The sequence below is a fragment of the Thamnophis sirtalis genome, unplaced genomic scaffold, assembly GCF_051295495.1.
Source record: "Thamnophis sirtalis isolate CommonGarterSnake01/CBP01778 unplaced genomic scaffold, rThaSir2_p1.2 scaffold_1, whole genome shotgun sequence".
NCBI lineage: Eukaryota > Metazoa > Chordata > Lepidosauria > Squamata > Natricidae > Thamnophis > Thamnophis sirtalis.
Window position 1 is genome coordinate 60,158,083 of NW_028261381.1, and position 26,808 is coordinate 60,184,890.

The window sequence follows — 26,808 nt, forward strand, 5'->3', positions numbered from 1 at the left end:
AACCCTTAGTGGCGGAAGCGACTGGAGTCGGGCGGGTCCCCGGTGCAGCGCGCTCCTCGGCTTAGGTGGATTTTTTTCCCTTCCCCTTCCCTGTTTCCCCCCCCGCTCCTCCTCCTCCTCCCCCGCCCGGCTTCCGTACCCCCTCCTCACTATCGCCATCGCCATGATCCTGCTGGAGGTCAACAACCGCATCATTGAGGAGACGCTCGCGCTCAAGTTCGAGGGCGCGGCCGCTGGGTGAGAGAGGCTGGGAGAGTGGGAGTGGCAGCGGGTGGACGGACGGGCGGGCAAAAGGGAACGGGCGCTCGGGGCCCAGGCGCCACCACCGGCCGGCTTGCCCGCTAAGGAAGACGAGGCTTGTCAGGGCTCCCGAGCGACCGGACGGGGATATGTGATCAGGCCTAGCTCCCCTCTCCCTGCCCGCTGGTGGGACTCTTGGTGGGGAGAGACCCTTTCGAGTAGGGAACGGTTCGGTGGGTGGGGGGAGGCACCGACTGTTGGCCCCGATGAAGGGGGAAGGGCGCGGAGCCAGGCCCCGGCTGCTGCTCTTCCGCTCGCCATTTCGAAGTGACTCGGTGGTTGAACCATCAAGCCCAGCACGGAGAGAGGCGCGGTTTCTCTGGCATTTCTCCCCTCCCACTGTCAACACGTTGGTAGCTCTCCTTCCGGGCCTCGAAAGAGATTCAAGTCGGTGGAAGTTTTTTGTTTTTTTTCCCTTAGGAAGAGAAGTACCGTACTTGGTATCAGAAGCGCTTCTGAAGGGCGACTCGCACCACATTGCTGCCCGGCTTCCTGGTCGGGGGTTTTGGGGTGCGGTTTTTTTGGGGGGGGGCTGCTTGTCCCAAAAGTGTTTTTGGGAAAAAATGACAGCCATGACCTGGATGGCTGAGAATCTCTACAGACTTTCAGTGTTGCTTCTTCTTATTTTCTGTTCCTCAGACAGTGCCCTTTTCCCGAATTGAGTCGGTCACCTTTTTTAAAAATCTGGGTGCGTTCCCACCTTTATGTGAACGGTGTATATGTTTTAGATCAGGGGTTGCCAACCTTTCAGATCACAGGGACCACTACATTCATAATTTTAAATCCCGCAGACCACCAATATGAATTTTTTAAAAAGATAAATAGTATTTAGTGCAATATTTTTTAAAAATGCAAATACTTTTTCTGCGGACCACCAAAATTTTCTCGTGGACCACCGGTTGGTGACCGCTGTTTTAGATAATACCTCACTTAACCCAATAGGAAAGTTGGGTGTTTTCAGCATTTTCTCAAGAGGAGAGAGTGAAGCATCTAAGAAAATCTAGAAGAGGGAGGTCTTAATAGTCACACTTGAAAAATGCAAACAAATATTCAAATTCCCAATTTTTTGCCTACTGAATATATCTTGGGTGTGGTTTGTCTTTCTCTATTCCCTGATCTGTTATCTTCTAGTCTCTTGGCTGTTTTGTGTGTGGTATACACCAGTGGTCACCAACTGGTAGCCCGTAGACCACTGGTGGTCCATGAGAAAATTTTGGTGGTCCACATACCATCAAATGTACACAAATGTTGTGGTTTGAAAACATTTTGTGTGACATAGCTGTCAACAAGGCATATCTAGCAAGGGATTTGTTATAATGAATAGTCAAGAAACGCCTTGCAGGATAAAAATGAAATATATATTTCACTATTCATCAAAAACCACCACCCCCATTTTAATTGGTTTGCTGGAAATTAGGATGCAGTCTATTACATACCCCTCTAGTGGTACTTAAAACATGATTTTAGACCGTTTGGGTCACTTTTCTTCTAAATATTTGTGCCAGCATTATGTTATATTCCAGTGTTTAATAGAAGCATATCTTTGATGCTTAATTTTGATAAATTTAAGTTTGATAACATTAAATTTAACTTTGATAAAATTATTGCATCTACCAACTATGCATAAATATTACCTGCTTAACTAAAGCTATTAAATAAATCAATATATTCAGGAACTTAGCTTAAATGGAAAAGAGCCGTTTCTCTAATGCTGTAGATATAGCTGAATTTGCAGCACTTTTAAGTTCATTTCCCATGCAATACAACACTACAGTATATCCTATGATAATATTGTGTAGCGAAATCTAGATTTATTTTAAAAATGCTAGTGCCAACTATTTTAACATCTCTGGGCAGTTTCATCATCTTTAGTGTCATTTGTTCCATAATGTATTCTCAGCCTTAGAGAATGTAGTTATTGTAACTGTTCATGTCCAATGCATCTGTTGTGGGAATCAGAAGAGATGCCCTGTTGATTACCTGAAACTTTTACTGGGCTGCTGGGAAGTGTGCAGTCCTATATGTAATTCAACTGTTTTATTAGCTGTAGCCATATCTGCTGGTTCTGAATATTCACAAGTTTGTAGCAACAGTCCCAAATAACATGAGATTCTGGAGAATCATGTCATTGGAAGTTTCATATTTGTAGGCATGCATTTTTCACATAGATGTTGCTTCAGGTAAATATGTATGCAAATTCCTCTGTTGCTTGCAGTGGATACTTCTGAAGATTGCAGAAAATTAATGAATGTCTTTGATGCACTAAACTCATTTTTGCCAGAAGTCCTATAGAGTAGGGGTGTCAAATTCAATTTCACTGAGGGCCGCATCAGGGTTGTGTTTGACTTCATAGGGCCGGGGTGGGCATGGCCAGCTCGACATCACTCGTGTCGGGGGTGGCCCGAGCGCTCTGCCAGCGAAAATGGAGCTTGCAAGGGCCTCCCATGGTCCTCCTGAGCTCAGTTTTCGCTGGCAGAGGCACCGCAGGCCGGTCCTTTGCTGTTTCCAGGGCAGCCCTGTGGGCGAGATCTAAGTCCAGGCCTTGAGTTTGACACCCCTGCTATAGAGCTTATGATTATCCTTCTTTATTACATGCAGTTGTGTGTGCTTATTGTCTTACACTGCCTTTGCTCTGGTTAATTCAAAGTATCATCTTTATTTTATTAATTTATATGTTTGGTGAGGTTAATTTTTATTAAGCAACTTTTAGTAGCATCCAGTTGAATAACACATCTACCTGTTAATACAAAAAGCATTCTTGAGAACAAGCATTAATACTACTAGTATATAAACGGAAAGGAAGTTATTACTTCTGCATTTTTAAGGACAGAAACCATGTCCTGACAAGCTCAGAGCCAAGACAAAGAACTGAAATGAATGCTAATCTATTTGCTTCAAGCTGAGTCATTTCTTAAAATACACCTAATGGGTGTGTACAGTGAGCTGTTTCCTATATTTATTAGAGAAAAAAATCAGCCACATTTCCCTATATTCAAGGTGCTTTTTAAAAAAAGCTACTCGTTAAATTTGTAAACAATATATTGTACTGGTTTGAGTCTCCTTAAAATAATAAGATTATTTATAATTGCAAATATGAACTGAGTGAATCAAGTAACTGTTACAAAATAGGAGGCTATAATGCACTTGAGAAACATGAGTATAAAATTTGACTTACATTTGAGGCTGCTGGCTTCTTAATAGGGTTTTTTAGATAAAATCCAGTAATAAGACTAATATGTAACAGTTGTGATTCAATGATTACATTTCTTATTAAAAATTTGGAACCCCCTCATTCCCTTTGTTTGATAGAGGAGCAAGGGCATTCTTCCTTATCTCTTTTGAATCGTGTTATAGAAGGGTTATGCTCACTGTTGGATCAAATCAACAAATTTAAACTTTAAATTTGTATAATAGAGAACAAAGGGCAAAGAAGTTCTAGGAAGTATATCTGGCTTACATTTTTTTAATATTTAGCTTTCTTTGCATTTTTGCGGAACACTTGCATGACTTCTTCAGTGTCCAAGAATATTAAATAATAGGTACTTTTAAAAATTAAAGTCAGAGCATTAGAGCAGCCCAGAATGCTAATCATCCAGTGTTGGTGGATGTATTAATTTGCGAACATTATGCCCACACCTCTTATGCTGTGCTAAGTCATACCCTGCTGCTTTATTTAGCAATTTTCACTTTAATTTTAGTGTATTTATAAAGGGCACATGTTACTCTTTCCCACATTAGAATTAACATGAGAAAGTAATACACAATGAAATATCTTGCATTTTTGTGAAGAAGTGTAGCATTTAATAGCAATAGCAGTTAGACTTATATACCGCTTCATAGGGCTTTCAGCCCTCTCTAAGCAGTTTACAGAGTCAGCATATTGCCCCCAACAATCCGGGTCCTCATTTTACCCACCTCGGAAGGATGGAAGGCTGAGTCAACCTTGAGCCAGTGAGATTTGAACAGCCGAACTGCAGAACTGCAGTCAGCTGAAGTAGCCTGCAGTGCTGCATTTAACCACTGCGCCACCTCGGCTCTAAGATTTCATGATAATCTATCTGCAGAGCTCCTGGCATACCTTTTAAAAAAAATACTCCATATGGTTCTTTAAGCTTTATAGTATCAGATTCTATTTAGGCTTAATTATAAATAATTTACTGTAATCAATTTAGGACAAAATCTGGTTATTTAAAAATATTAACAAGTAAAAAAATTGTCAAATTTGCCATGCCTATTAGGTTAGGTAGGATAGATCATAATGGAGAAACACTATGTAGTTGGCAAGAGTTGACAGTTGCTTGATCGCTGTAATCACAAATGATTGATAGCTTTGAATATAGGCAGTTGTCATTGATTAGTCTGCAAATTCAGTTTCAGTTTAGTTTCAGTTTATTGTAGTTTATCTTAGAAAGTCTGCTAAAAATGACCAAATGGAAATTTTTAATATTAGAACTTCTGCATAGAAGCTGGTGTCTTCATTTTCTCACAAGGAATTTTACAGTATATAAGAATGTCAATAAAGTGAATGCTTATGCTAGCATTCCAAATATGTACTGTATTTTTCAGAGTATAAGACGCATTTTTTTTCCTCAAAAAAGAGGCTGAAAATCTGGGTGCGTCTTATACACCGAATACAGCATTTTTTGCCTCCTGAAGCCCCACCCCTTCACCAAAATGGCTGTGCATAGCTTTATGGAGGCTTTCAGAGAGCTCCTGGGGGCTGGGGAGGGAAGAAATGAACAAAAAAACCGGAGCCATTTCCCCCCCCCCCAGCCCCCAGCAGCACTCTATAAGTCTCCATAAGGTTATGCATGCAATTTTTTTGACAAAAACCAGGTCATTTTTTGCTTCCCCCCCCCAGCACTCTGCAAGTCCCCCAAGGCTATTCATGGCCTTTTTTTAAAAAATGGGCCCGTTTGCAGAGTCAAAAACTTTTTTTTCCTTTTGGAAAGCTCTTTAACTGATTGATGAGAATTACATTGATCAAGTGCTGTTCCAGCAGAAACACCTACCTATCTACTGTATTTCTCTCTATCTCTATTTCTCTGTATCTATCCCTCTACCTACCTACCTACACACACACACACACACACACACACTCCCTCCCTACCTACTGCATTTCTCTATCTCTATTTCTCTGTCTCTCTATCCCTTTATCTACCTACCTACACGCTCTCTCCCCCTACCTCTCTATCCACCTATCTACCTAACTACTCTCTCTCTCTCCCTCCCTCCCTACTATATTTCTCTCTCTTTCTCCCCCCCCCCTCTATCTACCTTCCTACTTTTTTAAAAAAAATGCCTCTTCAAAATCTTGGTGCGTCTTATACTCCGGTGTGTCTTATATTCTGAAAAATACGGTAATTTCTTTGCTAAGACACTTCAATATCCAGTTGCAATTGCAACATTTGTATTACACAACAAGGCAAACTTAAAATCTTAAACTACTGTTTCTAAGAGAGAGAAAAATAGAAGGTCTTAAACAGAAATCAGAAGCAATTCCTAATGTTTAACAATATATTGACTGCAATTATTAGTTTGAGCACAATTAAAGGAAAAAGTGTAATTTGTAAAGCATATAAATTTTAAAAAATATTTTCCTTTGTTTGCTTGCCATTCTGCTTTTCCTTTTTTATGTGACTTCTGAATTCATTTTCTGCATAACAACTATATCAAAGAAAAATATTGAAATGAATAAAAAAGAAATGTAATGAAAAAGAACACAACATATGTTATAATCCTTGCTAGGCACTGCAGTTCAGGTGATTGATTTCTGAAATGTACTGTGAATTGAAAATGCAACTATTGGCACTTATTGCCATGTGGACGCTTTAATATAAGGTTTCAATCAATCCTTTGATTGGAGATATCAGCTTGCTGTATAACGAATATGTAAATCTACTAGAAGCACTCAACTGAAGAGATGGCAAAGTGATAGCTGAATTAGCAATATTATTCTTTTATTAGAGGAATGCATTGACTCATCTTCCTCCTCAAAAATATAATGCTCATGTTGATTCCTTGTTTTTTAAAAAAATATGATTGATTTTGCCTTGTATCTTTATCATTTGGAACAAAAAATTTCTTCCCCAAATAATTTTGCTTAGGATTGTAACATGTAAGCTTGCCAGTACCATATATTCCAAAACCCAGTATACCCCTTTTGTGGATCAGTAATTTTGTATAAAAATAGTATGCAATTATGGTTGATTGAAGAGAGAAAGAGGACAGCAGGAAGAGAGTAGACCAGCCAGATCCTATTCTCATCCCAGCAGTAGGGTAAATGTGGATTCAAGGAATACTTTAAAAGGATACAATGTTTGTTTATGCTAATGAGAAAAATGGAGAACCACCTTTAGCCAAAAAAAGTCTGCTGATCTTATCTTCTGAGTCCAGATGAGCTTGTCAAAACACATCTTTCTTGCATTTAGAGTGAGAAATAGGAAGGCAGCTGCCTGCTGAGTGGTATTTTGGGTTTATATGCCTTATTGGTTTTTCCTTCAAGCAGAGAGCTGATGGTATACGTTGGGTGTCTGCAACCTGTGGCTCTGTGCTGCATGCAGCTCTTTCACCACTCTGCTGTGGCTCCCTGTATCCCTGTTGCAACAGGGATGAAAGAGCTATTGCCCTGTCAAGGCGGTGGCAATGGGTGGAGTCTTAGTGTGGGAGTGAAGCACCCCTGTACTTGCCTTTGCGCAGCAACAGGATTCCATCTTGGTTGTGGAATTTGCTGTTGCCCCCAGCAAAAAGGGCTGGGAGAGAACAGTGGGGCGGATCTTGAGGGGTGTGGGCCATCGCCCAAGCCTAGCCTTCCTCCTTCATCAGTGGGGCCAAAAGAAAGAAGGGGAGCCCAGCATGCAGAATGAATGCAGTTGGGGCCAGATTTCTGGTTGTAAGTCATTAGGTTGTAAGACAGGACAAGATACCCATATGATTGGTCCCAATTTTTTGACATTTTGGGGGACAATCATTTAGAGCAGGAGTTTCAAACTTGTGACAGCACATTGTCATATGACATATCACAACTCCCCCCCCCCTTCGCTAAACAAGGGATGGGCATGGCCAGTGTGTGATGCATCTGGGGCGCCGGCTGTAATTTTGACACCCTTGATTTAGAGAATCAACCATTAAGTGAAGCTATGGTTATTAAGTGAAAGGCAAGGTTCTAAGTGTGAACCTATTCTTCTAAAGGGGCATTCGCCAGAAGTGCTTTATAGGGCATAAAGTACTTTCTAGCCTGTCATAATTTCAAACAGAGATTAAGCAACCAGTTGTAAATTGAAGATTACCTGCATATTGTTCTAAATATGATTAAATAACTAATATTACTAAAAATATCTTTGGGCTGTACATTTTCATTCACAGGCATTCTCTTTTATGGAGGCTATACATATAAGGAACTTTTGACACTTATTACCAGCTTTTTTTTGTAATGAATCTTGGAAATGTTAAGTGTTTTCCAATTGTCCAGTATCAGCTTCAAATATCACATTTGAAGCCACATTTTATTAATTAGCATTTTCTTGCTATCCTATGGAATCCCAAAAGATATAGTGCAAATGAAAAAAAAAAGATCATCACAAGTTTCTTTCCAGTAGCTCCCAATTATATAAAACAACATTTTAATTGTATAATGTTTTCCTGTTGTGAAAATAAATGATCTAGGCTTTAACTAGACAGTAGCTTATTAAAATAGTTACATATTCAAGAGTTTGCTTTATAAAAGTGGTAGTATTTTATAATTTCACCTAAACAGTGTTTCTTCTATAGTTGTGCTATGCAAGAATAAGGTTGGTTTTGAGACATAAAGACTATTATTTTTGGATTTCGCTGATACACTTGCAAATATGAGATTGAAAATGAAATCCCAGATATTGCCTTCCTCTGGGGAGAAAAAATGCTATATATAACTGGTTGCGATTCTAGGAAAAATGGAATTGCTAATGGAAAAGAAGCCTATACAAATTATAATTTATCTTGGTAGAGTTGTGAATGTATAATGAATATGATAGGAATATTCCAGAGAATGCAATAAATACAGGGTAGAATCTCTCTGGGTATGACCAACACATTTTCATAGTCTGGCAGAAGACCTCATCAAAGTCTAGCATAAAATGCGGAAAATATAAGAATTGTACTGAACATGTGGTATGTTGTCCAAAGAAAAATTAAGATCCCACATCTTAATTTTAATATTTTATGTACCACTTTATCTTATCCACTGTAAATGGGACAAAGGCTTAGACTTCATACCTTAATTGCTGTTTTTCATAGTGGATCATTTGTAGATAAGGTGTCTGTATCTGGTGATTATTGGAACAATGTGGACTATAGATAGGTTGATATTGTTTATTCTGCCTTCTTGAATCTAGAGATCTTTATATCGGAGTGTTTATTGAAAGAGGCCATGAAGGAATAATTTTTTCATTCTTTTCCTTAGTCTTTATTATGTGTGTTAGTGCACAGTCCTCTAGCAAGGTGTTTTTGTTATTTAAGTAAATTGCTACATTAATTATTGATAAATCAGGAATGATACAATCCTTCTCCAGATTCCAGGGAACTTTCCACATAGAATAAACGAGCAGGAAGAACAAATAAATTTTTTGTGAAATTGTAACAGGAAGTGGTTGCAAGTGATTACGTTCTGTGCATGGTATGAAAAACTAAGTAAGGAAACCATTTTCTCATCTTTTAATAGCAGAAGGCATCCAACTACTTCTACTGTTTTTTGCACAGTTATGAGAACTGAAAAACTAGACGGTTATGCAGAGAGTCTTTCCTAGTGTATATCTTTCGTTCAGTATTTTCTTTGCAGAAACTGTCTGGAGAACTTATTGATATAGGCAGAAGGGGATTTCACCAAGATAATTCTTTGCCTCTTCATTTCATATAATTCTGAATTACAAGCACCGACTTTATAGACCAGTGTTGGCGAACATTTTCGGCACTGAGTGCTGAAATGGGAGCTCACGTGTATACAGGAAACCAGAAGCCCAGTGTACATATGCACACTGGGCAGCTGCTCTTCCTGTTTCTGGCATGCGCACCAGCCAGCTGGTGTTCGCGCATGCATGCACGCCATAAACTGGAACACCAGATGTGTGCACCGGGAAGATGATCTTCTGGTTTCTGGTGTGCGCATGTGCACCGCCCATCTGATGTTCCAATTTCTGGCATGCATGCACACACAAAGACTGACCAGTGCGCATGCACATCAGAAATTGAAAGACCAAGTGACTGGCGTGTAAACGCATGCCGGAAACCAGAAAAGCAATGGGCAATGGCTCACATGCCTGGATAGATGGCTCTGTGTGCCACCTCTGGCATGCATGCCATAGGTTCACCATCACAGATATAGATAGTATATTCTTATATGCTAAAACAAGGAAGTTTGAAATGGATCTTCTGTAATTAGTATAAAAAGAGTGTTGTTAATTTCCATAATTCATGCCTTATTTCTATTTCTGTTATTTCTATTTTTCATTGGTTTTCTCCTTACCTCTTATTCTACAAATGCTATAAAAGTATGCATGTGTGCAAATGTGGGAGGATTGTTGAGAACTTGGTTGTGCAACAACTTAAAAAGGTCCTGAATGAAATGGTTTATCTAGCCCCCTTTTAAGTTGGGCTTCAGCCCTGGTTATGGGATTGAGACAGTATTGGTTGCGCTTTTTGATGACCTCTAGTGAGAAAAGGATGTGGATAACATATCCATCCTTGCTCTTCAGGACTTCTCAGCAGCCTTCAGTGCCATCGACCATAATATTCTTCTGGATAATAGCTGTGGGGATTGAGGGTGCACAGCACTGTAGTGAGTTGGTTCTATTCCTTTCCCAATGGCCAGTGTCACTTGATCTTAATTTGTGGCAAGATGTCCTGCTCTTGGCCTCCTAATTTTTGAGTGCCTTGGGGTTTAGTACTATTTTCACTCCCGTTTAACATCTACACGAAGCCACTAAGTAAGATCATCCATTTAAATCTCCACACCCATGAAATAAACAGTGCTGCCAACATTCTGTGTAAGTGGATGGGGCACAATAGGCATTGACTCAATCCTCTTAAGACTGAGTGGCTTTGGGTTTTGGGATCTAGGAATTGGATGAAGTTGCATTGCCCTAGACAGACCCTGCATACAATTTGGATGTCCTTCTGGAGTCATGACTATAACTTGAAGAAAAGGTGGCCATCATGTCTAGGAAGGCCTTTACATAGCTTCAGATTGTGTGCCAGTTGCGCCCATATCTGGATCGGGTGGCTCTATCATTCATTCTGTGTCCACCTCCTATATGGATTTCTGTAATGCACTCTACACATGGGCTGCCCTTGAAGAGTATTTGGAAGCTTCATTTGGTAGAAAATGTAATGGAACAAGCAGATCTAATTTGCTGGTAGCCAATGTATCCTGGTTTCTAAGTAATCAAACAATAAATTTTATCAGTCAGGAAAGCAGTACTCAAATTTGTTGATATGGTATATGAAATTCTGGTCTTCCAAGGCTGCTTTACAACTCTGTATGTTTGTTTAATCCAGACAAAAATATATTAGAAATCTTTCTCAATAAGCTGTCCTATGCAAATATTTCTCTACTTAACAGCCACTATTGGGCCCGGAATCTTGGTCATTGAGCAAACTGACAGTTAGGCGAGAGGTCACATGGCTACTTCATTTAATGATTGCAATCCTGGTTATTCTAGTTGTTAAGTGGAGCACTGGGGAAAGGGCCAGGCCTCTCGGTGTAATGGGGTGGAAAGAGAACCTGACTTCCCTTCCCCCCAACTGGTATGCAATAATGATGGTATGTGCTAGCCTTTTTTCTTCTAGAGGGGCAAATGCTAGTATTTTCCCCCCGTCAGGGAAAACATGACAGAACAAGCCAATATTTATCCCCCTCTGGCAGGGGAAACACTAGCAAATGCCTGCATTCTTAAAGGCTTAGAACAGTGGCATTCACTAGTGTTTTCACAAGATTTTATTTCCATTCCTCCTACACTGAGGAGGATTTCTCCTCCCTGTATAGAGGAGGGGAAAACATTCAATGTACTGGGGGAATGGACCTCAAATACAGTGTTCCCTTTATTTGCAACCTTCCCTGCCTTCTTCCTCATTGACTTTCTGGGGAAGCCAGCAGAGAAGATTGCAAATGATGATCATATGATTCCTAGGCATTTGGCAACCAGTCATAAATGCAAACAGGTTGCCAATTACCAAAATGCAATTTTGTGATGGTGGTGGTGGTGGTGGTGGTGAATGGGCTACAGGTAAGCGCTTTACAATATTTTGTGGGTTGTAAAGCACCTGTGAATGTGAACTCATTAAAAAAAAATCTGCCGTAAGTCAAGGACCACCTGTATAAATGAGAGGAAAAGGGTATTTGATTTCTATTTACTTTTATAAAAATGTATTTGGCAGTATTAAGTTACAATTTTGTCATTTCACTGTAGAGGAGGCAGAGAGGATTTAATTAAAAGCTAGAACATGACAAATGCATAATAGTTATGAGCATATTTGAAAAGGTGCTATAGAGGAAAGCCTAAACTTCAACCTTTCTAAAACTTGCTCACTCCTTTCAACCTTTTATAAGTAATGCACCTTTTATTTTCCTCTTCCCTTCCCCAGAAACAAACCAGAGGCAGTAGAAGTAACATTCGCAGGTACGTTCTGTACTTTTTTATTTTAAAAAACTTACTGGTGTAAAAGGAAGAGAAATGTTCTGAACAAGATTGCATAGGCGGATGCAGGCACCAATTACGTTGTTGATTACACTCTTAAATACAACTGAGGGTCCTCCAGCCACAGGGATGTTGGTGAAACTCCACTATACTTTTCCCTACAAAACAACCACCAACACTCAGTGTAACCCAGTCTCACTAACTGGGTCCAATAGTCTCCAGAACCAAGCCCCTAAACAGAACAAAAGTCAGTTCACCAACCCAATGCAGAGATTTCAACACAAGGTCCATAAACCACAATCCAGAGTCTGCAAAGCTAAGTATGCAAATCCAGAAAATGGCATGTTGTATTTTTACTTACACACACATACACAAACCTTTTGGGCACCAGGGACCAATGGGTTTTTATATATTTTTATAGGTAATGGGTACACGTAATTGTTTTTTTTTAAATTTCTGTTTTATAAACTCTGTATTGATAACAGATTCACAATGTAAACAGTTGTTTTGTCTTTGTTTAGGTAGGTTCATCTTTCAATATATGCCTAAATTGAAAATATGCAAGCACTTCAAATTTTCAAATTTTTGTTTCTAGACTTTGATGGAGTTCTTTACCATATTTCCAATCCAAATGGTGATAAAACAAAGGTTATGGTCAGTATTTCTCTGAAATTCTACAAAGAGCTCCAGGAACATGGCGCTGATGAGGTGAGATTAGGTGTATTCCATATGTCTTATATGAAAGCTTCCCCATATTCATCAATTAGTTATTTGTAAGTTAATCATGATGTCATCAATATTGTCTCTATTTATATGCATTTTGCTATTAGTATTTAAATGCATTAACTTCATTGCTTCCTCCTCCTTAAAGTCTTTGGGGCGGGGGTGGTCATATATGAATTTTTAAGACAGTTAAATAAATAACTAAACAGATGCATCCTGTCACTGCCCTTTCATTTAATAACCAAGAAAGAAACCACTCAACTCCATATTTCAGAATTAAGTGTACTTTTACTGGCTACAAACGAAAAGAAGCAAAGCAAAGCTGAATCTGAATAAAAGGCGCGAAAGCAATAGATATCAATACAAGATTCAATCCCCTTCCCTTGGTACCCCAGTCCATAGTCCAATCATATTTCACCCAACTGTCAAGTGGGAGACATCTTTGAAAATCATCATCAGGATGGAATGCTGGACAGTTGACCTTGGCGGGAAACTCCCTTCCTTCCACATGCGCAAAGAGATGGTGAGAATAACTCCCTAATTAAACAGTCCTCCGGTACAGAATGATTCCCTTCCCAATTACCATGTCCTCCCTCCGCGTTTCAATGGCAGCCGAAAAACAGCAGCGAAGCAGAGGCTGACACATCCAGCTAAAAAGGAGTGTTCTAAAATTTCATTTGCATAAACGGAGGATAAACTGGTGTGTACATATACAATCAGTAATATAAAATATGTAGTAGGTAGGTATAGGTAGCTACATAGGTAGATATTACAACATTTAGGATGTTAGGTCTGACTCAGTTGTTTAAGTGCAATATTTGTGAAAGCATTGCCTTAGACATTCTCCTTTTCCTGACTTGCTGAAAGTTCAGTGGTTTCGTGCCCCCCCCCTTCTGTAGAACAAACATATTCTTAAACAAATTAAATTTTATTTCCAAGTATGAAACAATGGTAAATACACCTTCAAGACAAACAAAACTTCTTATGATTGCATCCATGCGATGTTCTTGCCTGTGTTCTATAAATGGTTTGCTCTGCCTTCTTCCTAAAGGTGCTTTTTTTCAAAAAGTAATTGGACTTTCTTGGTTTTTTTTTTCCCTTTGAAAATGTTTGGCTTTTCATCAAATGAACTGGACTGACCTGAACTGAGGAAGATTCTTGGATGAGAAGCAAAATGTTTTCAAAGGAAAAAATGAAGAAAGTACAGTTGCCTTTTTTTTATTAAAAAAAAAACCCTTGGAACAACCATGACCTGAATGTTTGAGAATCTCCATAGACATTCTGCTATGATGTCTTTTTCAACTTCCCTGTCTAGCCTACAGCCTTGAAATTATGTCTCTCCCCGTACCCCATCTAAGCATCAGCCAGGAGAATCTTGCTTAGCATTTGAATCACAGGGGTCAGTTTGGTATTGCTATCTGCTAAGCTGAATTTCCAACATTACGTGTGTTTCGGTTAATAACTTTGGTCCTGACAGCAAAGTAAAAACTAAATGGAGAGAAGGACCTCAGTCCTTCTCCTGTTCACCGGTGCACTAGCATTAAATGGTATTCTGTATTAAACCAGGAAGCTTCTAGTGAACCATTTAGAATAGAGAGACTCATACTACGGGTCTGCTTAAATTTAGCTCTTTCTGCTCCTGAAGAATGAATTGATAAAGTTGTGTTGTATTGCAGGTTTCTTGAAGATAACCATTTATGGTAGAAAAAATACTCCTTTCTGTGTTGTGTGGTTAAATGTCTCAGCAGAAAGTGTGACTCAGTTCCTGAAATGGTTTTCAGATGTTTCATAATTGTAGCGTTCGTGCTGCAGTTGGTGTCGGTTTACATAGACACTTATAACATTGCTAGATTCGTTTTGAGGGTCACCTAAGAAGAGCCAAAAGAAAGTCCAGGAGATAAGGCCCATGTCAACCCCTGTACCTACTATGAAAACCTGGTGCCTGTTTTGTCTGAGAAAGTCAGTTTGAGATTGATTTGTTTCTGAGAAAAAAAAATGGTTCTCTTCCACTTCAGGATATGATTGGCTTCCACAAACACTGGAAAAATCTCTGCCCCTCCCTTTTGCCTTTTTTTTTTCAAATGAAAACTTTATGGTAAATAATGTACTTACGGTATACATATAAAATTCATTGTTCAAAAACTCATTGACCAGCAAATAACTTCAGGATAGCAAACATCCTGGGTGTATTTAACTAAAACACTATAGAATTCTTTGGAGGTGATTTATGGGGTGATAACCTAAAATTGCAGTTCTGTTAACTTGAAAGGAAAAGCCTAATTTCATATTCTCAAGACTTGAGTATGAGAAATACTAAAATTTGAAGGATATATTATATTCATTTCCTCCTTGGAGAAAATGAAGAAAGAGACATTATGCACTATGCAAATTGTATCACAAATAATTTATTGGTAGATTTGGTTGTATAGAGCTCACCTATTTATTTCTCACCTTCTTGGCTTCTCATTTTTTGGAAATGAAAGGAGACATGCCCTCACTAGCAGCAATAAATTGTGACATTTATATGTCATATCTTGAGATCAGCAATATCGAAATGAATCTTGAGAATAGAGTAACAGTGGTGACAGGATGTTTTTTCCCATTGTGCCTTAGATCTATCTCCATTCTTTAATTGAATTTTAATTTGAGATGATTAGAACTAATAATTGGGGCATCCCAAAAAATGATTTGTCCTAGAATTGACTAGAAAAGATTTAGAGATTTTAAGGACAAGAAATTCTGAAGAGACCAAATAAATAGACATGTTAAGGCTCATAATATTTTTTTTCTGTCTCCTAGTTATTAAAGAGAGTGTATGGAAACTACTTGGTAACTCCAGAGTCGGGTAAGCCTAAGCATAATTTGTGCCTTAATTCTTATTCAACCTGTTGTTAAATTGTAATTATTATCTGCATTTCAAACAGAGAAATTGTTCTCCATGTTTTCAATCCAGCTCACAGTTGGGCTCTTCTTGTTGCAGTGCTATTTTAAAAAAATACCCGCCTCCCTTCAGCATTCTTCATGGAGATCTGAGAACATCAGAGCTCTATTTCTCTGCCGCATAAGCTTCTGGATCCACCCCCAAGCAAGGCCCCGCTTATCTAGTTAGGGATTCTTTGTACTGTGTAAAGAGAGTGACAGGCATTCAGAAGCTCTGGAAAACCATGGTTACCTTCAACAGTACTGCTTCCCACTCATTTGTCCCAAAATGCAGGGATAAGAATTGCTTTCTCTCACAGTTGGTGAAAGGAGGAGAAACAGTTGCCTGATTGAAGGAGAAAAGCATGTTTAATGTTGCCAATACTTTATTTGAATATCTTCCTGTTGGGGAATTGGAAGGAAAGAACCTGTGTATGACTGGCCAGTATTGCTTTCTCCAAAAAGAATTAAGATTGAAAAGGAAATCTGCAAATATTCTTATTATTTACCTGTTCTAGGTTACAATGTCTCTTTGTTGTACGATTTGGAAAACCTCCCGGCTACCAAAGACTCCATTGTCCACCAAGCAGGCATGCTGAAACGCAACTGTTTTGCTTCGGTGTTTGAGAAATATTTCAAGTTCCAAGAGGAAGGCAAAGATGGAGAGAAAAGAGCAGTCATCCACTACCGAGATGATGAGACAATGTAAGAAGTGCTGTCTTTTTCTTGCCTCGCGACTTAGTCAGTTTCCAGACCCTCAGATTTTAAGTTGTTCAAAACATTCCATCTTCATTTATCCATTATCACTTGGCATCCAAAAGCTCTTTTAGATAGGAAATGGCAAATCTTTTAATAGATAAATGTAGACAGCCGGTTAAAGCTAAAGCCTGTCTGAAACATGCAGTACAAATCAACATACACGGATTTCCCAAATACATCATCATATGTAGGGTACTATACACTAACGCCAATTGGATTAAAATCATGAAGCACTGTCCCCCCTATACTGGAGTAGAAATGGTAGCCTGTGGTCCCTGAATCCAATTTTATTCTTCTACGTCTCTTCCAACCCTGATTGCTAAAAACTAAAATTTTCTTGCTGTTGAATCAGAGAATCCCTGTAGATCTTAAAATAAGCATACAGTAGCATATTAAAAACAAAATAGTCTTGCCCACTTTCTTTCCTCAGCCTTACCTCCAACTGCTACTGAGGATGCTGAGGAACTCAAGTCCAGTGAGCTCAGTTTTGAAATATTACTGGTTGCCTAGAATTTTAAAAAAAAGCCCTAACCCTGTAATTTTTGCTTTCATATGAAGGAAAAATGTACACATGGATTGTAGCAGGTGATCTCATGCAGCTGGAGGGGGAAGTAGCATAATCAGAGTCTCAGCAGCCAACATGAAAAAGGAAGAAGTGGGAGGAAGAGTGTATTGAAGAAAACTATGAAGAACAATGAGATGCTTTAGGAGGAAAGGTGAAGAAGTGGGTGGAGGGGCAGTTCTTGAGAGGATCTTGAATGGCAAGTGTATGTATTGAGAATGAGAGAAGGAAAGAGTTGGGAGTAGGATCTTTCTCTGTTTAGCTTTTCACTGAAGTTGGTTTTTTACTGGCCATGTTAACAAGGACAACCATATTGTGTAAAAACTTTTGTTTTGTGGTGGTGGTCCTACCACTTTCTCAACATTCCAGAAATGCATATGCCAAACTCCAAAAGGATTAAGGACTGCAAAGAGGTACTGTACTAGTTCTCAGGCTGTTGTGTATACTCACATTGGAGTTGAGGTATGTGTTTACAAACGTTTCTGTTTGTAAACTAAGCTCTTAGTATTGAAGTAACTTTCTTAAGGTGTTGGCTTTTTTGATCCCTCCCTCTAGGTACGTGGAATCAAAGAAGGATCGTGTCACAGTGGTTTTCAGCACGGTATTTAAGGATGACGATGACGTTGTGATTGGAAAGGTGTTTATGCAGGTAGGACCATTTCTGTTTTGTAGAGATTTAGTGGATTGTGATTGACGTTCCTATTCTTAGAAGTTTGCTATTGCCCTTAAAGTGAAGTTCTTCTCCACTAAAACTAACTGCTAATACTGGTGCCTCTTGAAATTTACTTATTTTTTATACAAATAAAAGAATACTTACCATCTGTCTTGCTATCTGCATGAAGACTGAAGAAAAGGGGGAGTTTGAATAGAAGAGCAAATGCTCACTTGAGACATTATCTGTTTGCTCTGAACAGCTGGCTGGCTGGCAACATTTCCTGCAGGATGCAGAGTGGAAGATGAAAAAGAGAATTTCAATTGCTCTGTTGAGGCACAATTGTGTTTTGTACTATCCCAGTATCAGATACTGGAGACTCTTTTATTGGATTTCCTGAATTGTTTCCATTCCTGTGGTTTGAATTACATATTTATGAAATTTATTTATAACATTTATCTGATCACCTGAAACCTTTTGGATGTAAGCCTTTTATAGTACTTATATAATAAAAGCAAAAGTCAAGATAACAAAAGCAAAAATCAGGAAAAAATTACTTAGAAGAGTAGTTAGAGAAGCTAGAATGACAGAAAAGGTGAACAGTGGGTATGATTAATATACAAAGGTTCTTCAGAAAAGCCATATTTTTACCTTCTCAAAAACCATAAAGGTTGGGGCCTCACCTACAGCTCAGCAGGTAAACTGTTCCACGGGAGGGGGCTCTCTACTCCCATTTTACTAGAACAGCCAAATACTATTTCATCATGTTTATGTTTAGGTGTAAGAACTTTAATGTAAGGAATAAATTTAAATAACGAAAAGAAAAAATAGGACAAAAATATCATTTAAATCTAAATAAAATAAACATTGGGGAGAACAGTAAAATTGCTTTCTTTACATTACTGAGGAAATATAGCATATTTTATAAAACCCCATAATTTAGTTATCAGTATAGTCATGGCACGGGTAGTGCGCATGATTTTATGTGTCCCTCAATAAAGCTATTTGGGAAGGGTGTGAAGGAGTTTGGCTTTCTTATCAACTATACCCGAGCTTTTGAATTTAGTTACTTCCGTGTTAAGAAAAGTGACCTATTTTCTCACTTTGATTTAAACAAGCAAATTATTATGTTAACTAATAAATAACAACTAACAGTATAGTTTTTAATCTTTATTAAACTTGTATTCCATGTTTTCAGTGTGTTATTTTTCACGATCCCAACACTCTCATGCCTTTTGCTACCCTAGGAATTTAAGGAGGGCCGTCGTGCAAGTCACACAGCCCCTCAAGTGCTCTTCAGTCACAGGGAACCTCCCTTGGAACTGAAAGATACAGACGCAGCAGTTGGAGATAATATTGGATATATCACATTTGGTAAGTGAACTTGTTCCCAGCCAGGCTAGGATTGGATGGTAACTATATAAGAGCTGTTTTTCCCAAAACATTCTTTGTTTCTCAGAAATTACCAAACTATGTCCAAACAACATAGCTGCACACGTTTCTTTTAAAGCATTGTGATACACAATTCTTAATATGCTTTGTATATAGCTGTACCTTGCAGGTCACTACTTAAGCAAATGCCCTCAGAAATTGCATCTATAGACTATCACTGAGCCACTCTTCTGTTGTTGACAAGATACTTGAAGAAAAGATTATTCTTTCTTGAGAGTTATACTTGTTGCCCCTACCAGGACAGTAAATGCCCAGGTTAGATTGGAGGCAGAAATTTCCAAAATACAGGTATGATCTTGGAGGCTGATGACTAATTATTCGTGAAAACTCGATTCTTTCCAATAGGGTTGCCACCTTTAATTTTTGCTGATTACTTCTTAAATTGGAAATTGGTTGTGGAGCCGAAAGTTGCATCACGTAGCTTTTGGAACCATTTTTAATATTGTTCGGATACAATCAGGCTATGCAGGTTCTACTCTTAAGAGTGAATGTTATGGAGCATCAGGCTGAAATAAATAGGCTGTTCCAGAATAATAGAATTTAGATTGATACGGGTGTATGGAAACCAGCAAATTATTTATATCCTCTCATCTTTCCCAAACTAAGAAAGAGATTCTTTAAAGCCAGGACATAACATCCTGCCTTTTAGATTGCTTTAATGCTGAAACTCCACAAATTGTGTATACCTGCCTATGTGGTGTTAATGAGCTAGAAACAGACAGCCATTCACTACTGCACTGTATATTTTATAGGACATCAGATTGATTTAATTTTACCCAGTTATGTAATCATGTTGGAAAATTGGTCAAATACCTTTTGAAGTTCCTTTTTGAGCAGTTGAAATCTTCATTACCTGCTCAGTAGCTAGGTTTTACATTGCCACAATGGGAATAAAGCAAAAGCTGGTACAGAGGTAATTTTATTGACCCCCCCCCTTCAATCCCCGGTCTCATTTTTCTGTAGTTTTACAGATTATGTTGTGAAAACACTACCTTTTTATATTTTTGGATTTTGTATGGGTTTCAGTTTTATTGTTTTTGACTCTTTAGGATTATAACTTTAATGCTAACAATGTTGTATTCCTGAGATTTACTCTATTGATGTTGTAATATACTATTACGCTACTTATTCTGCTTTAAATGTTTTTAGGTCAGGGTTGTAGCTCTGTACTTTCTATGCATTTTGTCTTTTTGTTTTCTTTGAGCTGATCATTGATTAAATAAAGATTACTTCATTTGGCTTTGGTAAATTTATAAACTAAGATTGATCAGCCAGCACTAGGACTTAGTATTTCTCCTAAGAAGGGCTAATTGTCTTCAAGAAAGTACCTATGAAACCATCTGTAAGGAATTTGTGTGTGAACCTTGAAGATTGCCTGAGCTATCATTCGATCATAAGTATTCCATTTCTTAAGTTAAATGAGCAATTGAATTGTTGAGCAATTCCAAGCAATGTTTTCTGATGGGGGTTTTCAGGACCAAGTTTCTGATTTCTGATCTGGTTGTAATGATCGATCTTACAGGTTAATGTTGCTCATAGAAGGATTTATGATTCTTTGATCCTGATTTTTAGCTGATCTGAATATTTTAAAGACCAGTAACTTTGGTAGAAAGTTCATAGGTTAAAATATGCTTGCTGCACTGTGTGCATCCCATCTTATTAATTCACTCAAATTAAGAAAATTTAGTATATTTTGAAATTTTAGTATATTTTGAATTTCTGCATATAAAAAGTAATATGTTGAGAGATTAGCCTTTGTGCTTGCTTCCCTAAAACCATAATACAATGTTGGGTACAGCCCATCATGAATTATAGCTGGTTTGCAAAGCAGCAAAAGTCACTTGTTGGAACTTGGGAGTCAGGCGGCATTTAATTCCAGTATAGGCTGGGTCGTATCTGTGACAGCCCAACAGCGGTATATCATCAGAGAATGCAGTAATAATAATGGTCAGTTATAATATGTCTCAGGCACCAGGGAATGACAGTTTCCTTCCACTGGAAAGCCTTTGATTCTTGCATAGCAATCCCTTTGTTCTTTAGCTTTTTTTTTTAATGTGTCATCACTGCACAAAATGTCCAGTTTCAAAATATTGAATAACTCAGAGATGTCATATTTGGCGTTTGTTAAAAGCATTCAGTGAATAATTGGGGAGGAATATGAAGTACATGAAGGGATGTCACACAAAAGAAAGTCAACTCTTCTGTATTGACGGACAGGCAGAATGTGGAAAAATTAGTTACTGGAATGCTAATGTCAGGTGCTGCTTCATTTAATAATCAGGAAAGAAACCACTCAACTCCATTTGTTTGAAATTAAGTGTACTTTTACTAATTACAAACGAATAGTAGCAAAGCTAAGCTGAGTCTGGTTAATTGGGTGTGAAAACAATGAATATCATGTATAGGTCAATCCCCTCCCCTTGGCACCCCAGTCCATAGTCCAATTATAATTCACCCAACTGTCAGGTGGGAGATATCTTCAAAAAACATAATCAGGGTGGAATGCTGGACAGTTAACCTTGGCGGGAAACTCCCTTCCTCCACATGCGCAATGAGATGGTCAGGACAGTTTCTAGAATAGTCCTCCAGCACATAATGATTCCCCTCCCAAATACCATGCTTCCCCTCCCCGTTTCAATGGCAGCCGAAGCAGCAGCAAGGTAGAGGCTGACAGCTATGCTGAAAGCCCTTGTATAGTAAAACAAATTCTATAGTTAGGTAGGGAGCTTCCCACCATAGCATGTCTTGAGGCAGGGCCTAAATGCACAATGCTTATAGATACCATAACTTGGATACCTGCACTAAGCAAAGAGTTGAACTTATCCTACGTGGGCCCTTCCAACTACATGATTTGTGGGGTGGGCAGAGAGAAAATGAGACGGCTAACTTCGCTTCTCTCTTTCCATAGCTTATCTATCTTTCCATATTTGTACTGTGAAATCATTTATTATCTTTTTAAGGCTTTCTGGACGATGTTAAACCCCTGAATTTTCAGAATTGTATATTTTGAGAGGGGGCCTTCATCAACTGAAATGTGTATTTCATTGAAATAGTAAAGTTTCCCATACCACTGTGACAAAGAGAAAATGAAATAGTATCGAGGTACTTAGCTTGTTTTAATAAATCATAAAAGAGGACTAACTTAAAATGTTGTCATGAATCTTGGAAAAAGGTTGCACAATCTGCCAAGAATTATTTCAGTGTCTGCATACAGATGAGATGAATACTTAGCACTGTTGTCACAAATAGATTATTGTAATTTTCTCTCTCTTTCTATCAGTGCTAGCTGAATTATAACTGTACTTAATGAAAATCTGCATAAAGAAAATGTTGGGCTCAGTGTTATCTTAGTTGTCTACCTGATATAACTAAGTGTTCTCTTAGTTGTGTACCTGACACAATTAGAATGATCAAAATGCAGTTGGTAATTGGTTTTCAAGAAACCAATTGGAGAAAACTTGATTATATCTGTTCTGTACAAATGCCTTTATTAATTATGGAAATTATGCAGATGATGCAGATGAATATTGAGCCAAAGAATAAGATATGTCAGTTTAGCCATTGTCTAATGTAGCTATGCAGTGATTGCTAAAGAATAAACATTTCTTGATGCCTTCTCTTTGCAGTGTTATTTCCCCGCCATACCAATGCTGCCGCAAGAGATAATACCATAAATCTGATCCACACATTCCGGGACTACCTGCACTATCACATCAAATGCTCCAAGGTATAGGAATGGTATCTAGAGTCCCGGGGATGCAAATGCCTCATGTAGTTTGGGAAAAGGAAATGACTGGTTATGACAGTAACTTTAAAAAGTTACTTACATCCCACCCTTGAAATTACCACTGTTGCACCATCTGTGTGGTCATGTGTTCACAGGGTATATTTACATTTACTGTATTTTTCGGAGTATAAGACACACTCCCCCCCCAAAAAAAGGTGAAAAATTGGGTGTGTCTTATACACCGAATGTAGCCCCATCCACCCGCTGGTCTCCTCACGTCATATTTTCAGCCTCTGAATACTCCATTTCAGACCTGTTCAAGGCTGTGTGGATTGCTAGAGCATGTGCTCACAACCAGCGAATCTGTTGCTAAAATTCACCTCTGGGAACAGCTGATTGGGGGTATTCCGGGAGGCTGATCCACCTGCCAATCAGTTGCTCGTGCGGAATCAGGCTAATGTGCTGAAGCTGACCAGGCTGTTGGCTAAGGACGCTAGCCAGATGGATGCTGGTAGGCAGAGGCAGATTTTTTTTTCTTATTTTCCTCCCCCAAAACTAATGTGCATCTTATACTGCGAAAAATACGGTAGCTTGAATTTTAAGAAATATGAAGAGCCCTTACATATGTTTTTTTCTTCTTTTATGCAGGCTTACATTCACACGCGCATGAGGGCAAAAACATCAGATTTTCTCAAAGTGCTGAATCGTGCCCGGCCTGATGCAGAAAAGAAAGAAATGAAAACAATCACGTGAGTTTTAAAGGGGCGGTTTCTTTCTTCTGATTTATTTATGGAGTAAACTTGCATAGCTGCTCATCTGAAATATGTTAGTCTGAATGGCGTCCAAAGTGAAAAACATAAAATAGTGCACAGTAAAAAGAAATCATTCAAAACTAAAAACAATAAAAAGCAGTAAAACAATTTTAAATTATTGCAAAATCTGCAGGATAGTGCACTCAATTTTCTTAGCATTACATGATCTATTCAATAGCCGATACAATGCAATCCTGAAGAACACAACGCATATAGTCATGTTTTAGTGTTTAAATTAGGATAATGCATATATAAATTGGATCTGCTTAAAAACAAGACAATGTGAACAACATAGACTTAACATTTTATTATTGCTCACATTTCATCTATGTTGGTGCATGTATGTATATATCCCCCAAACAGTTGCTTTATTTGTGGTTCAGCTAATGAAATAATTTGATTGAACTTCCTGCTAACCTAGTGCAGTAATATATGGATAGATGATCAAAATAAAATAATTCACTCATGTCATATAGGACTGAATTGAAACTGAACAAGTTCACAAACAAGTCAGTGTTTACCAAAATAGATCACACAGTTAATTTTCCAGAAGAAGAATAAATGCTACAAATTAAATCATTATTGGTTATCTAAAATGCAACTACTTTAGCAAGCTCTTTTTGAATTGTAGAACTCCACCTCCATTGCATTATCTTGCTGGGTTAGTAGCTGTAGCCTTGAATCCGAAATATTTGCACGCTAAAGTGTCAATGCATAATTTGTGTGTTTTTAGCTTTTCTAGTACCCCCTTTGTACGATATTTCCAGGCTTTTAAGTTCATGACACTTACTTCACATAAATCCCTAATATTGTTGCTGAGAGAGACTGAAATCTAAGTCTTATTCACTAAGTAAAAATTAAGTTCTCTTATTTGGGGGAATAACGCTTTATATTCCTGAATTCCCTTCATCTTTGAATTATAAATACGAACTCTTTTTGGTAAGATCAGCCCAACTAGATATTATTTACACTGCCACTATGGTTCTTTTGCTGCTCCCTTCAGTTGGAAATTTATGCTACATTAATCTTTTAACAAGCGAACCAGAGTACAAAAGAAGTGTGAGTGTTCATGATACAGATAATTGTTCATTTCTTTGTTAAAATAAAAAGCTTTAAGGACCTGGGGTTACATCAGTTGCTATTTTTATTGAAATTAGAAAAAAACAACAAAAGATATTGGTAATTTGCAATAGTGGTGAATATTTGTAGCTCGGGTGTAGGATGAAAGTGAAGGTTCATTCTTCAAGCTTGTGGGTTGGTTTCTGAATGTTTGTTACCAGGCTAGGTAACATCTTCAGCGGATTTTAGGGAATGTCAGTGTCAATGTTTTTCTGTTTATAAGGACTTGAGGTGTGGGTGTGTCAAGTGAGGGTCTTGTGATGGGTCAGGTGTGAGTTGTCAGTGAGTCTTGTAATAAGGAAGTTACATCAGGTCAAGGTTATTGAGGGTTGAACTGCTGGGGGGTGGGGAGTTGTATGGGGTACCAACCCCTCAGAATCCAAATCAACTGCATAGCCAACCAGAGACAGCACCGGCCCTCAACCAACCCATGCAACCCTCTCACCCACCAGTTCACCCTCCAATGACCCTGACCTGATGTAACACACCCACACACCTGAAGCCCTTATAAACAGAAGAACACTGACATTTCCTAAACTCTTCTGAAGATGTTACCTAGCCTGGATATGAAACATTCAGAAACCAACCCACAAGCTCAGAGAATGAACCTTCACTCTCATATTTGTAATTAGCCACATTTGTTCACCAAAGTGCATGAATTCAGGCACAGTCTATATGTGTAAACTAGAAATATAAGAATATTTCTAGAAGTGCGGTGCACATAATTTTTTGCGATACAGGTACTCCACAACTTACGATTACTAAAATTAGGACCAGAATTTCAGTAGTAAGTCAGTGTAGTTCTAAGTGAAGTCACTGTGTGACCAAATCCAACCAGGTTTAGGACAGTCATAAATCAAATCACATGATTGTTAAGTCAATCACATTGGTCATTAAGTGAACCCAGTTTCCCCAGTAGAGATTTTTTTTTTACAGAAAACTGCCAAAAAAGTGGCAAACTGATCATAAATGCGAGCCAGTTGTCACATACCCAAATCGCGATCATATGCCTGCTGGGGTGGTACAACCATCATAAATATGAGTACAGGTTGCAACTTTGAACTGTCTTTGGTCATAAGTCAGGGACCTATCTGTACCACATAAGGACACTTCATTCAAAATAGCTTAATATGTACTCATCTCTAATTTATAAAGACCTATTGAACATATGGGGTGAACAAGACTGGGGTGAAATGAAAATGAAAGGGGTCAAAGTAACTACTGATTTTGAAAAGAAGGGAAAGTGAAATGTACTAGATTGCCACAATTCTTAATGACTATGAGTTACTCATGTTGAGTATGTATTTTTGATAATCAAACCATTCCATTCCTGTCTTCATGCTCATTGAAGAAATTTTACGTTAGCAAGAAGAATAGTAGGTATTTAAGTCTGAAATGTAAGATTATGATATTCTGAATGATTGTTGCTGGATAAAATGAATGGGACATGGGTAAATCTTAGAACCCCAAAATCATAAACCACCCTCACCCTGCATTCTCTGACTTCTTGCCAGGGGGAAGACCTTTGCGTCCCGTTAAAGCCTGAGGCAAGGTGGAATCGAACAACTGCGGTAGAAGGCTGGAGCACTTGCTACCTGATAATCGTAGCTTTTTAATATTGCACCTCTCTGGGCTCTTAAGGAAGTAATCGGGTGATGTTTTCTACACAAGTTTGGAAAGTGATCTGTGGCATCGAGCTGTGCTTGCAAGGACTTAATTAAAAAAATGAAACATCCTTTAATTCCATTTTGATCCATTTTCTTTCTTTTCTTTCCTCCTTCCCTCTCCCCTTTTTTCAAGCTGTTTTGCTTTGCAATATGTTTACCGGTTATGAGTTGCAGTATTTCTTAAGGTAATAATGCAATATTAACTTGTTTTTCTTCCAAGTATTTTGAGTTCACAATTCCTGTATCTGAAGAAATATTGTTGGGTTCATTAATAAAGGAGATCTTTCTATCTTACCCAGCATGGTTAATGGGGTATTCATTGTTACTTGTTTGTGTTCAACAGAATCAGAAAAGGTTTATGGGAAAGAAATATAAAACTGTGTATATAAAATTTAATGCACGCCCTCAATAGATAAAAATCTCAGGTTGCAAAGATGGAAAAATCTG

At 38.3% G+C, this 26,808-nt stretch overlaps 1 protein-coding gene across 1 annotated transcript; it reads left to right on the plus strand.

The window, feature by feature from the left end:
* On the plus strand, positions 1 to 26,655 carry ARPC2 (actin related protein 2/3 complex subunit 2). Its single transcript, XM_087712651.1, has 10 exons — positions 1 to 237; positions 11,917 to 11,951; positions 12,565 to 12,677; positions 15,492 to 15,537; positions 16,130 to 16,316; positions 17,488 to 17,581; positions 18,832 to 18,958; positions 22,663 to 22,763; positions 23,412 to 23,512; positions 26,209 to 26,655. The coding sequence occupies exons 1-10, from the start codon at positions 164 to 166 to the stop codon at positions 26,231 to 26,233; spliced, it is 903 nt and encodes a 300-aa protein (XP_087568777.1). The 5' UTR covers positions 1 to 163; the 3' UTR covers positions 26,234 to 26,655.
* The last annotated feature ends 153 nt before the right edge of the window (positions 26,656 to 26,808 follow it).